Source organism: Juglans microcarpa x Juglans regia, chromosome 3S (assembly GCF_004785595.1).
Source record: "Juglans microcarpa x Juglans regia isolate MS1-56 chromosome 3S, Jm3101_v1.0, whole genome shotgun sequence".
In the NCBI taxonomy this organism is placed as follows: domain Eukaryota; kingdom Viridiplantae; phylum Streptophyta; class Magnoliopsida; order Fagales; family Juglandaceae; genus Juglans; species Juglans microcarpa x Juglans regia.
The window spans coordinates 7,732,181-7,748,784 of record NC_054599.1 but is presented as its reverse complement, the minus strand read 5'-3'; the positions used below and the strand labels follow the sequence as shown (position 1 = coordinate 7,748,784).

Genomic DNA, 16,604 nt, shown 5'->3' with positions numbered 1-16,604 from the left:
CGAATATACTGCCCCACTTGGGCACCACTCGAATATCCAAGTTTGTCTCCATCAGAATTGATTTCTCAAAAATAACATACACGCGGGCATCGCTCGGAATAAAATATTCAAGCCCAAGACCAAGCCCAGCCCACCTAAAGGCCACCACTAGGAGAGAGAGAGAGAGAGAGAGAGAGAGAGAGAGAGAGCGCAAAGGGGGACAATGAGATGGAGGGTGTCAAAAGAAAAGTCAGGAAATGATAGGATAGGAGGAGAAGGAAAAGAGCGGAAAGGAAGATGTCAGACATGCAAGAGAAAGGCGGCCAATTTTTTCCACTCCCTAGGGGCACGCAAAAAGAGGGGTCAAATAAAAGGAAACGGCTAAGACTTTATAGAGACTTCGACTTATTCAGCTCCATCAACCTCTCAAAAGGGGCTCTAGCGAGAACAGATTCTCCAACAAATATATTCAAGATCTCCATTGTACAGTGAAAAATGAGAGGCGGTGAGGGACTGTAAGTAAATTTATTATAGTGGATATTCCCTCCCCAAAAACCCCGTGAGCGCAGACTTTTTGCCTAACCACGTAAATATGTGTATCTCCCTCTCTGTTACATTCTCAGTATTTATTTTACATTTATTTTCATGGACATACGCACAGTATCAACGGACCACGTTAGGGGCTCCAGACCACACCGATCGAGACCCAAATCGTCATAGCAGGAGAAAAATGACTATTTTTCCCTTTCTAACCTACCATGCGAATTTTGGCATTAATAATATGCAACATTGCAAATCATAAGCCCTACATTCTCTCATGTCAAAAAAACCATTTTTCTTTATTTACTTCTACTTAATTGCAGAAATTACATCTAATGATTGAGCATATCGGGAACATTAGTATAGAGAATATACTTTGCAAAAGCGACTCTTATTTAGTGTGTAGTTTTCTAAAGGCACTAAATCGAAGCATTAGCAACAATGCAAAGTGAGCTCTAACAGTCAGCCCTCAACATTAGAAATAAACTAATGGCTTCATCTTTTCGAGTGTTGATCGGATACAAGTCTTAGGATGAGAATTCTATCCTCTAAAATAAAAGTGGTGTCTGACGGAACAAACTTCTAGCAGTTCTCCAACCAAACAAACCGGATAAAGAAGTTGCTCAGATTAGGGATATCAATATCTTTGATTCCCGAAAAGAATAAATGAGTTAAAATACCGCCAACATCACTTCAAAAAATGTCAATTGTATCAACTAATGATTATGTATTTGGCTATTCACACCCTAACAAAACTTCTCCTGTGGCTGTGGGGCAAACATCCTACGCAGACTGCTGCACACATATCCAAATAGAAACCCAGCTTCACTGACAAACATACCATTCTTTTTATGTTCAAATATTGTTTTTATATCAGGCCAGTGGTTCCAAATGGGTTACTAGTTTGTGGGTGAGCAACAGAATTCACAGGAAATGCACCAAATGCTGCATCACCAAAAGGATTAGTTGAGGCCATCACTATGTGCTGTGGAGGCTGCTGCTGAAAGGTAGGTTGGTACGGACCAAAGGGGTTGGCCTGATGTTGAGCCATCGTTCCCATCTGAACTGCAGGGGGTGGAGCAATACTACTTGACAGAGCAAAAGGATCTTGTACCTCGAATGGATTTGGGGTTGGTGCTCCATAAACAGGCTGTTGCGCAGCTCTATATGCTCCTTCATCATACAAGCTGTTTAGAATGAGGGTGTCCAATCCACCAGCCTGGCATTTATTGAAAGCAAGAAACAGTTAAAACCATATGATGCCAGACCAAAACATAAAAAACCTTACCCAAAAACTCGGGAACATAAAAGGCAAGCACTTTCATTAACTTACATTCTCTAATACCTGACTAGATAAAATAATAACAATAATAATAATAACAATAATAATAAAAATAAATAAATTTAAAAAAGACACGACTAATGTAGTATGATCACAAATATTCAAACAAAAATCCCTGTAAGAGTCTAAATTCTTACACCATGTCTGATTCACATAACCAAGCCGGGATGCATGTCTAAACACAGAACCAAGTCCCCACATATAGAAAAGGAAAAAAAAAATAGAAGAGAAAAAGTAGATAACAATCTTACTTCCAAGTATGTGTTATTCATTCTCTACACAAAAAGCAGACATATCTTGGCCAACAGCCATACCAAAAATATCCATGCATACACTCTTTAAGACAGTTACTCAACCAGAAAATCACTACGTCAAGATTCTGTATATCACTAAAGAGAAATGTTTGGTTTACACACAAATCTTACATGAGGGAAGTTTACACGCTGAAGTGGTTTAATGTGATTCATTAGATTGGAAAGCTCTTTTTATTGCAAAGTAAATCTGACATATCACATTAAGCCATGTCAGCATGTAAACTTCTTTGTGTGTAGACCTAATACTTCTCATCACTAAAATGACCACAAAAGGTATGAAGAATAAATAGTAGGGACAGACAATAAGGGCCTACCAATTGCCTCTCATTAACTGATGAAATGTTGCTGCTTGGAGTGGTGACCAGAGCAAGTTCCCATCCAGTAGCATCAAAATCTTTTGCTTGAACAACATTAGAGTCAAATGTTGGGGCAGTGCCTGCAATGATGAGAAGTAACACCATACTACGTAAATAAAAGACCATATAAAATGGCTTGTGTAGTATTATTAAAAAGCAACAAGAACTGAAATGTGACCAGGATCTGACGGAACTATGGCTAGGGCCAAAGCATTTCTGTCTTCGATTGTGGATGTATCAGCAGTGTTATAATCCAATCCCTGAAGTCAACCAAAAAGAGTAAAAAAGTGGGGGAGGGGTGTCAGTGACAAAAAACTGGATAAAATCTGCAAAAAATGAACTGAATTAATGAAATTAGGAACGTAAGATTTACCAGTAGATCACCAGTTTCGAAGTTTTTTTGAGGAGTCATTGTCTGGGTAATCTCAACATTAGGTACAGCAGCATTAAATGAAGCAGCTGGCTCAGGTTCATCACTGGATATTTTTGTCTCTTCAAAAGAGTCTTCTTCTGGTCTGTATGTCAATTGAAGCTGGCCATAATGACCACTTATTTAGTTCTGAAGCATGTCCTCATACAGCAATGGTACATCTCTAGGTTGATAAGTGCCAATAAAACATTAAGAAAATCCAAAGGGAACAAAATACGGACTGTCTGCTTACAAATTTAATAAATGAATATAATCCAACCAATAACAGAAGCTGAATTACACTTTTCAGAGGATGGACTATATGTTCTAGCTTGTTATAAAACAATGACTCACCAATGGCTCATTTGGAACAGTCACCACCCGGGGTGCCTCTCTTATATACTCTTCCATGGTTGTAAGAAAGGATTGTGGAGGCTACAAAAGGTAAGCATAATTACTTAATAGAATAAATAAAAATGACTGAGAGGTAAATAACCCAAAATTAACAAACATCCAAGACACTAATAACATCAATACCTCTCTAAGAACAGGAAACTGGAAGTTCCTAGCAAGTTCCAATCCTTTGCAAATGGTGTAGAAGTCAGAAAGGCTTGATGCCTGCAGCAAAAAACTAGGTTTGTTTCTAAACTTAACTTTAAGACCTTAGATCTATCATAATCAGTAAGACTGAAAAATATAGCTATCAACCAAGAATCAGTACTTTGCATCATGTTTTTAAGAACCAAGGAATAACGTCACCTGCTGGCCAGCTCGTTTATAAACATCAAAGGCTGTGGCAGCTTCATGTCGTGGCATTTCAAAAAACTGCAATGAGATCAGATTATTGTTATCTTTTATCAGTGCAATCAGATCAGATTATTTACAGAGGAAAATATAAACAGCAAATGGCATTCCAACCAGTAACACTCCCGCAAATGATCAAATCAATTCACCTTATCAATAAGATTGATGATCCCATCATTAATTGCACAGTAAATTTTAAAACTCTCTTTCAGTACCTGAAAATGGCAGATATAAACAATGTCATGAATAAATTCAGATAAAGTTCTTAATAAGCGTTGGACTGAATTCCTGCAATAAAGTATACCCTGCAAAAATATACTCATCCATTTGTATGCTTTGTGGCGCAACAAAAACAAAGAAGAACGCTTTGAGAATTATATGGCTAATAGATTTATATGATTTTGCTCTTCTTCTTTGACAGAATAAATGATAGAGTAGAGGTTAGGGTACAGGAACATAAAAACGGGAGTCAGCTTTTGTTTTCCTCAAGTCCATAAACACTTGTGAAAAACATCTCTATACGCCACACCAACTGAAAAAAAGGAACAAAAGTAGAGAGAGACAGAAAGGGGAGGACATGCTTTAAATCTCAACATGTAACTAAAGATTTCACAAGTATTAGTAAGTCATTTGAATGCATCTACAATCACATGAAAATACAGGAACTGCTGAATCATTTTTGGTGGTCATGCATAACAGTATGAATTGGACTCCTCATAATCTATTTGTAACAAAATTCCTTTTAACATCTCAAGAAATAGATCGGTGTAAATTCAAATGCACAATTTATACACATAAAAAAAAAAATTAAGCTAACAAAAATGCCACACATACCAAAGCCAGAGCATATTGTATAATATAATTACCAACAGCTGCTCCTTCTGGCTGTCAAAGCACAAAATAAATCAAATTGCTTATGCCCACGTTAATATGCTACAGATAATTGAGAAACATCCAAACCAAAAAGTGTAGAAAAATAAGAAGACAGAATATCCACGGGGCAAAAAAAAAAAATACCCTGCAACCAAGAAGACGATACAGCAGTTGCTGTAAAGCTGGTAATTGCTCCAAAAGATCTTCACTGTCCAAATCCCTAGTTCTGCTGTAGCCCTGCTAGTGAAAGAAGAAAGAAGAAAACTAGAGGTAAGGAAGGAGCGGGCAAGAGTGAGGTATGAATCTGAAGCAATGAACGTTATCGGCCCCATACATTTCACATTGGACATCCAACAAACACTCTTATCAATGAAATGAGACTACAAATTCCTTGATTTCAAAAAATACAAGTCCCCACCAACAGGAGACTACAGTCACAAAGAATCTTGAATTTACCCATACAAAACACAATGGTCCCCAATAATAGTTTGAAAAACTTAAGAATAAGGAAAATAATAAAGTGACAGAAGCAATTACATTCTTGAAATGAGTGGTCAATGCTTTTAAATTATGCCTTAAGAGAGGACACAGATGCACTTGACCGTTTACATTTCAAAGTTTCTATTGAAAGGGGGATGGGGAACACAGATAAAATGTAAGGAATCTATAGCACTTCTGGTTGGCATCAATGGAATAGAATCTCTCTGTCAATTAATCATAATCCGAAGAGGCTACACACACAGCAACTGCATTGCAGTGTGGAAAAAACTAGGGGTACAATGCACCAAACATAGTTACTTGGGCTTGGAGTTTTAAGAGACTAATACCATTACATCCAGGTATGAGGTGAATGAAAAATAGCATTTTCTAGAAGCAAATGAACACATAACACATAGCAACTGTTATCAAATCCTAATAAATCAACTGTCATTGAAATAACCTAACAGATAATTTAAAGGTGCTGAATTAAAAGAAAAGGCAAAGGGAAAAAAGGGAAAAAAAGGAACTCCCATTTGAGACTGTACAAACCCAAATCATCTCTAACTTCACTTGCTCACCGTCCCTTATTTGTTCTTTCAAGGCAAGCAATGTAATTAGGACTGCTTAAAGTTTTATTTTCTTGTAACTTTCCCATCTTAGTAAAAAGGAATATATATTTAGTAGAGTACCTTGTCCTGCCCTTGGGAAGGTCTTGGTAGACGTTGAGCTTCGATATCATACTTAAGAACTCTATAACATTCAAGTCGTTCCTCCAAAAACAATGCATAAGTGCGTACCCAGGCAGAGCAATCCCAAGCTGAAGAAAAAGGTAAGGGGAAGACTAAGAATTCAGAAGTGAGGAATTAATAGAATGATAGTTTAAGTACACTAGTTAGAACCAGTATTAACAAGCAAAAGAGAGAGAAGAGAGATAACCATGTCGAAACTAACCAATTGGACTTGAATCGTCCTTGAAATTAGAAAGCTGGAGTATGCACCCTCTCTCTGAAAAATTCACAAGTTCTTCCCTTAAAATAGGATCGCCCTCCCTTGATAGTCTATGGAAGACTATCAGTGTTTTCAATGCCACCTGTTGAAAAAGAAGAGATTGACAAAAATATAAGCATATTTTATCCATGAGATAAGTAAATCATTGAATATAAAACATTAAAAAGATACCCTCAAATTTGAAATGTTGAGTGCTATGAGTTCAATATACACACATTTTAAAAGAACATTATACAACCCAGAGATAAGACACTGCCAGACAGCGTACCCCACTAAAAGAAAACTACGAAATTGAACTTTAACATAGTCCAGGTCCATATTTCAAATGCATGAAAAACAGATGAAATCCCTTAATGAACAATAACATGAAGAGTCCAAAGAACCAATTTGTAAATTCTAATGAGTCTCCCTATCCATCATTATGTAGTAGCTTAACCAGTAAATATACTAGCTTTTAGTCCTAGGAATTGCAACAAATCTTGGAAACACCATGACATGCCCTAACTAAATCCAATGAGACCAAAATATCTCATACATGTAGAAGCCCATGCATTAAGACAATGTTGGATGCATGGAACACGATGAAAAGGCAATGTAGCAGCAAGTTATAGTCAAATTGGCATAAACACCCATCTAACAATGACAGGTCATACGATGTCTTCTAACAAACCCAGAACCTTCTTTGGAATAAAATATTATTAAATAAGCAAACTAACAAGAGACCACATGTTACAGCAACACATAAGGGTCAGTATACACAACACAAAAGGACTAGACCACATAAAACATCAACCAAAGACAGCATGGATTGACCATAACCCAGAAAACAGCTAATCCTTTCATGTATCATCATTCCTTCTTTTTTCCCTACGCAAACAAGGTCAAGGCGTAGTGAGAGGGGAGTAGAGGTTTAACTCTATTTCTGAGTGTGACAATTGTGGCACCCTTATAGGTTGAGGGAGACAGACCTATAATAAGCCTGCTAAATAGAATCAGGCACATAAATTCAAGATGGGCGAAGGTATAGCTTGATCTCAACCCCACCAAGGGACAACAGGCAGGAAAGCAATTAGTAAAAGCAATTAGTAGTCACCATACAACTAGTCTCATCCCCTTATCATTGTCCTTGGGATATCTCTATTCATAAAACTTAGATATGAGATCCCACAACTAGCAATTGTAAAGCCTGGGTACTGGTTATAGAAAAACAGTTCACCTAGTAGATAAGTAGAAATTCATAATATTTGGGCTACATATACATGATTCAACTTCTGGTCTTATGTTAGAGGACATGGTTGTAATTAGTGTAACTTATGAGAGTATAATTGTCATTTATATGTTGTATGTATATGCTGTTGAACATCAATGAATAACCAGAAGTATTCTATGCACGACTACATGGTATCAAAGCGTTGAGTAGTCAGTTGGTGGTGGTTGTGTTACAGAGCTAGTGGTGGTTAGTGTGGTATCACCGTCATCATCTATGCACTCCGGTGGTTTTTCCTCTTCGTCGTTGGCGGCTGGTAGATTTTTTCAAGGTATTTCTAGTGCTCTTTAGGTGTCGTCTCCGGTACTAGGCACCAGAATCTAGCTCTCCATTGTTGTTTGTGCACTCCAGTGATTTTTACATTGTCATTGGCTGCCGAAAGGCCTGTTTGTCGCCAGCGATGTCGAAGTCTCAGGGTGTTTGGTTGCAAGTCTCAACTATCCAATCCTCGAGTGCTTATGCCCCAACCTAGAGTAAGAGTTTATTCCTATCAATGGAATAATAGCCATTTGGTAACGAGAATACGATAAACCCAACTTCACTTATCCTCGTTTAGGATAACTTATTCCCTGTTTAAGGTTACTTTTGAAGCCAGTACTGACGATACTCAATACAGGCCGGTTCAGGCCAAATACATCCCGGTTCAGACCTGATACAGGCCGATTCTGAGCCGATACGTGCCTGTTTCAACCAGTACAGGCTGATTCCACCCTATACAGATTCGAACCTTGGGTACTTAAGCTGGGTTTCTACTTTTCCAAATTGTGTTTCTCAGTTTTTCATCCATGTTGTGTGGATTCTTTGTCTCCAAGTTGAATTGTGATATTTTTCCCCATGGCAACTAAATTTGAGTCACTCTCTCTTGCACCAAACTTTAATATGCCTATGACTTCGGTGAAATTGAATGAAAAAAACTATATGTTGTGGTCAAAATCTGTTGAAATGTTTTTGAAATGCAGGGTCTTCTACCCACTTAGTTGATCCAATGCTTGACTCAACTAGTTCTACATTTGCTCAATGGGAGCAAAAAGATTCTCAAATCTTGTCCCTGATGTTGAACAGTATTCAGCCTAATATTTGCACTAGCTTAATACATTTTGACACCGCTCAAGAGGTGTGTAGGCATCTCAAACAAATGTATTCGGGTGTTGGGAACATAACCCGTATTTATGAGTTATGTCAGCAATTCTTTGGGCTGGAATAGGGTGTTTTGGGCCTGAAAGAATATTATTCTCAAGTGATGAGCATATGTGAAGAACTCAAAATGTATTAACCCATCACTTCTGAGGTTTCAAGTATGCTACAACAACGTGAAGAGTTTAATATTGTTTGGTTTCTTGTTGGCTTAAAACCTGAGTATGAGTCGGTGCGTTCTCAAATTTTGACAAGTTCACAGCTTCCCTCATTTCCTTATGTGTTCTCACGACTTCAATGAGCCACATTATTTGGACAAGGATCTTAGTTGTCTTCTGATCAGAGTAATGAGAGATCCGCTTTAGTTGCCTTCTATGTTGCTCATGGTGGGCATGGAGGCCGGGGTGGTAGAGATGCACGTGGGGGAAGTAATGCCAGAAATAATCGCACTCGAGGTCGTGAATCTCGTAAGTGCACCTATTGTGGTCGCACTAACCACTCATTGGACTATTGTTGGGATCTACATGGTAGACCATCTAGGTCCACTAATCAGGCCATTTGCCAAGATGCTACATCACCATCAACGAGCTCCAACTTGACTCTAGAGATGATTGGCATTTTGAAGGATGAGTATGATAAGCTTTTGGGTCGCACACGGGGGGCTTCATCTTCCATAGTTACTCTTGCCCATTCAGGTCCAGTGTTTGCATGTATTGTCTCATCTACTCAAGATCCACGGATCATTGATTCAAGAGCTAATGAACATCTGACTAGTTTGTCTTATTCCTTATCTAAGTTAGATACCATGACATCTCCAAAGAGTGTTACTCTTGCTAATGGTTCTCTTGCTAAACTTACAGGCATTGGATCCACTAAGCTCACTGATTCTATATCCTTGTCATCTATTCTATATGCTCCCAGTTTTCCCTTTAGTTTACTGTCCATTAGTAAAATGACTCAAAATCTTCAATGTTCTGTGACCTTTTATCCCTCTATATGTATCTTTCAGGATCTCAAGACGGGGAAGAAAATTGGTACAGGGCATGAAGCTGGTGGTCTGTATTACCTTGATGTCAAAGAGTCACCCACTCAAGCCCTCACATCCTCATCATCATCTACTTTTGAATGGCATTGCCGCCTTGGACACCCATCTCTTACTCTTTTGAAACATCAAGTTAGGAATCTTGGAAATGTGTCTTCCTTCCTTGTGAAGCATGTCAGCTTAGCAAACACCATCGTGTGTCTTTTGTACCTCGAGTTGATAATCATCTAGTCCTTTTGAATTGGTTCACTCTGATATATGAGGACCAATCAACATTGTATCAAACAAGTTTCAGTATTTTGTTACATTTGTTGATGACTATTCTCGTATGACATGGTTGTTTCTAATGAAGACACGATCTAAACTTCTTTCCATATTCAAAGTCTTCGGAAGAAATGAAAACTTAATTTAGACAAAAAGTTCCAAGTTTTGTGTTCTGACAATGCTAAAGAATATCAACCTAATGTATTTGCTACTTACTTAAGTAATAAAGGAAATGTTCATCAAACTGCATGCTCTTATACACCCCAACAAAATGGGATGGCTGAACGCAAAAATCGCCATTTGTTAGATGTAACCCAAGCACTTTTACTGCACATGCATGTTCCTAAACGTTTTTGGAGTGATGGTGTTCTTACTACGTGTCACCTTATTAACCGTATATCTTCATCAATCCTCGATGGTTCCTCTCCCTTCTCCATTTGTTCTCTTCCTCTCCATCTTTTTCTCTCCCTCCAAAAATCTTTGGGTGTGTTTACTATGGTCATAACCTTGGCCTAAGCTTTGATACTCTTGATCCACGTGCTACCAAGTATTTTTTTGTTAGTTATTCCCGGACTCAGAAAGGATATCGCTGCTATAGTCCTGTTCTTAGAGGTTACTTCACGAGTGTTGATGTCACCTTTTTTGAGTCCATACCCTATTTCTCGAACACATCTTCACTTGTTGAGTGTGATCCTTTACCATTACTTACTCTTACCCTTTCCCCTACACACTCACCCACTTTTACCCAACCCCCCTCAGTGCCTTCCCTTGTTCCTTTACAGGTGTACTCACGTCGCTTACGACCCCCGGCTCCCATGCCTCCACCAACCTTGTCCCCCATCTTCAGATCCTGAGTTACCCAGTGCTTCAGACTCTCCACCTATTGCTCTCCAAAAAGGTACTCGTTCTTATATTACTCAACATACGATTATCCAATAAGTCCTTGCAATTCTAAGAGCCGGGTTACATCTTTCGTCCAGTCTTCTCTTGAAACCATAAAGTTTGTTCTATGTAATTCCACTTTATGTCCTCGAGTTATAATCCATGGCAAAGTTATATTTCCACTTGGCTTGAATTATTAAGTTAAACCATGTTTTGAATTGGGTTTTAGTTCGGTGGATATCCGGGATTTAATGAGTATATTTTGGTGGCAAGTTCACATGTTTGCATGGACAATATTATAAGATCAATTTATGGAGTAATATGATCTTAGGATTTGACTGTGCAATTGTTTGGGAAATTATATGAAAATTTAAATGTTTGGAGAAACGATGTTTTTAGGGTTTCGAGGATTTTAAGTTTTGAGGAATTAAAATAGGTTATTTAAGTATCTCAGATTTAATTACGAAGTGCGTGTTCCATGGGAAATTTATGCAAGTTGCATGACTATTTTATAGGTGACAATTGATACTCTCTTGGCACTATTGTGAGGAAATTCAGAGAATTTTAAAAAGTCTAGGTAAGTGGAATTTTTATGCTAGACTTTATATAAAAAAAAATGAACTGAGGTTGATTTATGAAAATATGCATGACATGTTTGAAAAAAAATGTGAAAACCACCTTAGTTATGTGTTCTACATTACTTATGAAATATGTATAAAAGACAAAATATTTTCTGGCATGACTGATGTAGACATAAGCAATATTTTGACATGATGTTTCTGAAATGTGCAAAAGAGCAAATATGAAATCTAGGAATTTTGTACATGTTATATGAAGATGTTCTGAATCCGTTTTTGATTATGTGAAAATGACACGAATATGTTCAGCACTATGTTTTATATGATATGCATCTGAAAAACCTTTGACATGACTTTCTGATTCTGTTATGATTTTGTGTCTAATTCTATTTCTAGTTCTGATACAATGGCTCTGATTCTGTTATATGGTTGGTACCAACATCTCTCAAATGAGTGCACTCACTTTGGAAATAAAGTGATTTTTCTATGTGTTCTTTCCTGTGTGCACACTCGGGGCTCCCAGAATGAATAAGGAAAAGTTTCACATTCTGATACTGCCTGGTTTGGTCACCGAGGATAGCACAACCCTACCACGAGGGTTAAACATGGTATATGAGATGATATGGTAATATGATATGATACGATACGACATGATATGAAATAATATGATAAGATGATGATGTTCAGCCATGTTATGCCAAAGGGTTTTTAAATATGAACAGTTTGAAATGTTGCTCTGATATTTTGACCACACATTTTGAGATCTGCATATTGAAACTGAAATGATTTGTTACTGCATTCTGAACTCTTTGAAAAGACTCATATTTACATATTAGTGTATGTTCTATGCTTATGGAGTTGTTGATAACTCACCCCTTATCTCCACAATATTTTCAGATGTTTTGAATGTTTTAGGTGAGGATCAAGAATTGAAAGTATTTATAAGGCTACGTGAGCATAGTGGATTAAGTACAAAGAGGGTACTTTAGTTATTAGAGAATTTTATTCAGTAGTTTTGTTTTGCCCTGTCGAGTTGGTAGTTTAGAAAGTTGATATTTATTTTGAGATTTTGTGGTAATTAGAATAATTATAATGGAGTAGTTGATTTGAAACAGAGTCCTATGAGTCATTGAAAATTTGGCGTCTATGACTGTATGGTTGAAATATGATTTTAAGTGACACGAAGTAAAAGAAGTAATTCTCCGACCCACAAGAGGCCGGGGCATTACACCAATGGTTCAAAAATTACTAAAGCCACTCCCAAATGAGCTCCTAGATCCACATGATTAAGCAATTACCAAGATAAAAATTGGAAAAGTTATACAATAGCACAAGTCGGTCCTCTTTATAGCATAACTAAAATCAAAACTCAAAAATGAGTTACAAGGTGAAAACACAATTTACGCACCATTGGCAATAGGCCAACCTCCCATGCCACCAGCAATTTCTCATATTTTTCTATTGGCACCAGGTGTCTAGGACAAAGTCCTATCTAATCCCAGGAATGCATAGGCCCTTAGCATGGAATTTCTCACAAATGCACTTTGGGTAATTCAAGGAAAAATTCCTCCAGTCCAATGCCCCCAAAAGTGCATGCGGAGTTTCAAACCCAGGTCGTTTGGTTCATACAATTCACCCCAATACCACCACACCACTCCTTGGAGTTGCAATTTCCCATGGTTGGGGTGCATAGAGCATGGAGCAAGCAAACTCTAGAGCAGCAAAAACCTTTCTAGGAGAAGCCTCATTTAAGAGAATTTGCACAATGAATGACAAAACTACATCTATTTGCTTGTTAATTTATTTAAAATCAATGGACGTTTTAAGTCGAAAAAAACTTGAAGCCAACCTTCATCCTAAGTTTGTAAAATGGAAAGTACATCAGAACTTTTCAAAACTTAAGCTCCACAACTGAACTATAAATCTTGGCATGATACTTTGGTTTCAACATAATAACTGAACCCAAACCATTAACAACACCCATTATGCCTTTATTTCCTTAAAACTACTCTAAGACAACATTTTAAGAAAATTGAAGAGCAAAATTTTGGAAGTCCTAGACAAATTTCCCATGGGTAATTCGTTTCTCATTTATAGAACAAGCTTACAAAAGTTCTCAACTTTTCCAAGCCCAAAATTGTTCAAAGAGTAGCAATGGAATTTTAAAACAAAACTCTGTAAATGAGGTTGAATAGCATGAAATGTGTAATTCATAAAAGTCATTTGATCCTCTACTATCCAATCAACATGATGAATGAAAAAAAAAAAAACAAAAAAAACAAACGAAATATCACAAAATGTACAGTAAACTTCATTAAAATAAAAAGGGCTAGTTATTGAAGCTCAAAACCCAATAAGGCTGACACAGCAAACAAATGGTCACGTCTTTTATAAGAATAGTGCTAGAGCTCCTGCTGGGCTCTAACATGTGTTTTATTATGTATTTTTTTTTAGTTCTTTTTTTATATAGATTTTTTAACAATTTTAAATATTTTGAAAAAAAAAATCATAATATTATTAAAAATACTTTCTTAATCACGAAGTAAAATAAAAAATATTTTTTTATGATTTTTTATTTTACTTCATGATTAAGGAAGTATTTTTTAACGATTTTTTTTTTTACTTCCTAATTAAGGAAGTGTTTTTAATGATGTTCTAAATTTATTTTATTTTTTAAAAATATTTAAAAGTACTAAAAAAATCTATATAAAAATAACTTTAAAAAAAACACATGAAAACACATGTTAGAGCTCCAGCAGGAGCTCCCAGCAGGAGCCCCCAGCGGGAGCTCTAGCATTGTCCCTTTTATAATCATTGTGATGCTAATCTTGAGACTGGCCCTAACTATAGCATCCACCTAATTAATGAATTCATCAAATGGTTAACAAGTGCAAAGGTTCGGCAAGCATCATATAAATCCAGTTAAAAAGGTCCAACATAGCTTCATGGGAAAAAACATAGGGAAACAATCGTATAACTTCTTAGGTCCTGATGGTCTTGGGGAAGACTCCGCAGATTTTACTTAATATGCGAGTGGAAGTTTGTAGGATCCTATTTAGATCAAGACAACTCATCAGATAGAAAATGCAAGCCTTCATTTCCGAACATTTATCATGTGCCATGCAAATTTCCGACAATATAGCTAGATGAGAGATTAAATCGCATAGTTTCTTAAGCAATTTAAAGAAGGCAATGTAAAGCAATAGACATACAAACAATAACAAATATATCAATTAAAAAAACCCATAAATCACCGGATAGCAACTTAACCAGAAAGCAACCCATACCGCAAAACTCAGAAAACATTAACCAGCAACACATATAGAATGAAACTTTAAAAAAAAAAAAAAGCCATACACAGAAGTATACCGTCCAGTTACGCGTCTTTGCCAATCGACGGGAAAGTGCACGAATGCAGTAAGCAACGTCGGCACGGGGTCGAATCGCGGACGTGGCAACCAAAATCTCTGCAATAGAAGTGAAAATAACAATCGCATATAATCCCCAAACTTGAAAAGCTCATCCTCCCCGCCTCCTCCACCAAAAAACACATGAAAAAAGAGAAACATAAATTGGGAATGGATTTGTACTCACTCCTGAGGTGTCTCTCTTTGGGTGGGCACTCCACGTGGTTCGTAGCTTTGACTATGGCCACATCCAAGTCCTAAATTTTAGGGGAAGACAATTTTTTTTTTTTTTTTTTTTTTTTGGTTATTTCTCAAAATTTCAAAAAGAACGAATCGAATCGTGAAGAATTGTGGTAGAAACTCCGAAGAGCATGGATTGAATTATAAACCAAAAGAAAAAAAATCAAAAATAAGAAGAAGGAAAAGAAACAGAGAGAGAGAGAGAGAGAGGGAAAAAAAAAACCGCGTAATCGCTGTTGACATGGGCGAGGCCGACTGTGGTGGTGTCTTTGAAGGCGCCATAGGCTTTTCTCCAAGTCTGTAGCGTCCCCATTTTTAGCGCTGAGAAATCTGTGTCTGTCTAGCAGGAATTGGAATACGTGGTTTCCACTCCTCGATTCTCTCTCTCTCTACCTCCTGAGAGAGAGAAGAATTGATCACAGGGACAGCCTGCAAATTAGGACTCTTTGATTCTTCTTTTTATTCTCTTCTCCTTCCTTTCTAAAAGAATAAATAAAGATAAAAGTTATTATTAAGAATAATCATTTTATACGTATAATGCGACATTATTTAAATCGTATATCTCTTAAAATTAAAATAAAAAAATTAAAAATTAAAAATAATTCTGTAGTGAGTACAAAATATATACTATTATAAAAACTTCTCTATGACATTACACTTTTTAAAGTTAGTTAAAGTCTTGAATATAGAAAGAAATAATCTAATTACAATCTAATTTCAATCAGGATTGAACCCTCCATCCGCATCTTATTAAACAGTTAAATGAACATACCCTACTTAAAAATTATTAAAAAAAATTAATTATATATAATCATTTTTACGTATTTTTTACGTACTACACTAATGTAATTGGTCAAAATAATTATTTTATATTACAAAAAATGATTCAGTCAATCATATTAATAAAATGCGTAAAAAAATACACAAAAATAACTACACATAAAATTTTTAGAAATTAAAAAATTGGATAGCCACTGATGCACATGCATAGCTATCAAAAGCATCCAAGAGTTTAGAGAATAACAATGGATTAGAAATAGAAAACTCTTATAATACCAACTTTGGCTCAATCTCAATCTCGCCTAATGCTTAGTTGAGTGAGATGAATGTTCAATGGATATTCAGTCAATTAAAAAGAGGAAATAAGTAAGAAAAATTCTATTAAGCAATCTTACACCATACACCGGAAAAAAAATAAAAAATTGAAAAAGAAATATCAACATCAACATGTGTATGGTGTAACGATACTGAGTAGAAGAATTTAATAAGTAATTGCTATGGACAAGCTTGCAAAACCCTTAGTTGAGCAAAATTTATTAAATCTTATTTATTAATTCCATATTTTAATAAATACGGACCTTAGTAACATTGCCCTTAAATAATGGCTTCCGACAATGCCCACCGAAAAGGCTAAATGCCTCTTCTTCTTTTTTTTTTTGTCTTTCTTTTCATATATTTTTTATATTTTAAAAAAATTCACAATATTATTAAAAAATAATTACTTAATATCGAAAGAAATACTCGGAATCATTTCTATATGAGATAATTAGGACTTTCTATGGCTGAGATAATTGTTGTTATGAGTTTGACTTTTAATAAATTAGACTTTTATCTAGTATTTGATTATGGTTATATTTAGAGTTATATTTTATTTTTTTAACATTTCAATTGTGATCATATTTTTT

The 16,604-nt window shown here is 36.2% G+C and overlaps 1 protein-coding gene across 2 annotated transcripts; it reads right to left on the bottom strand.

The window, feature by feature from the left end:
* Window positions 1–1,147: 1,147 nt before the first annotated feature.
* On the bottom strand, window positions 1,148–15,395 carry LOC121257976 (putative clathrin assembly protein At2g01600). 2 transcript variants are annotated; one of them, XM_041159284.1, is made up of 15 exons: window positions 15,143–15,395; window positions 14,867–14,936; window positions 14,642–14,739; window positions 6,049–6,187; window positions 5,787–5,914; window positions 4,762–4,857; window positions 4,579–4,629; window positions 3,894–3,959; window positions 3,700–3,765; window positions 3,478–3,558; window positions 3,295–3,375; window positions 2,905–3,063; window positions 2,710–2,791; window positions 2,490–2,611; window positions 1,148–1,738 (listed from the first exon to the last, which is right to left on the bottom strand). In XM_041159284.1, exons 1-15 carry the CDS (start codon window positions 15,230–15,232, stop codon window positions 1,388–1,390), a joined length of 1,680 nt encoding a protein of 559 aa, XP_041015218.1. In that variant the 5' UTR covers window positions 15,233–15,395; the 3' UTR covers window positions 1,148–1,387. The 2 variants fall into 2 exon arrangements, with proteins under 2 accessions (XP_041015218.1, XP_041015219.1); XM_041159285.1 differs by having other exon boundaries at window positions 4,762–4,854.
* Between the last annotated feature and the right edge of the window lie 1,209 nt (window positions 15,396–16,604).

What these genes read in the sequence shown, in the direction of transcription:
- LOC121257976 (XM_041159284.1), bottom strand. Translation starts at nt 15,232, where the DNA reads ATGGGGACGCTACAGACTTGGAGAAAAGCCTATGGCGCCTTCAAAGAC. An exon ending in ATGTCAACAGCGATTACGCG is followed by an intron (nt 14,937 to 15,142) that starts GTTTTTTTTTTC and finishes CCTAAAATTTAG; the next exon opens with GACTTGGATGTGGCCATAGT. An exon ending in ATAAACGAGCTGGCCAGCAG is followed by an intron (nt 3,559 to 3,699) that starts GTGACGTTATTC and finishes TTTTTGCTGCAG; the next exon opens with GCATCAAGCCTTTCTGACTT.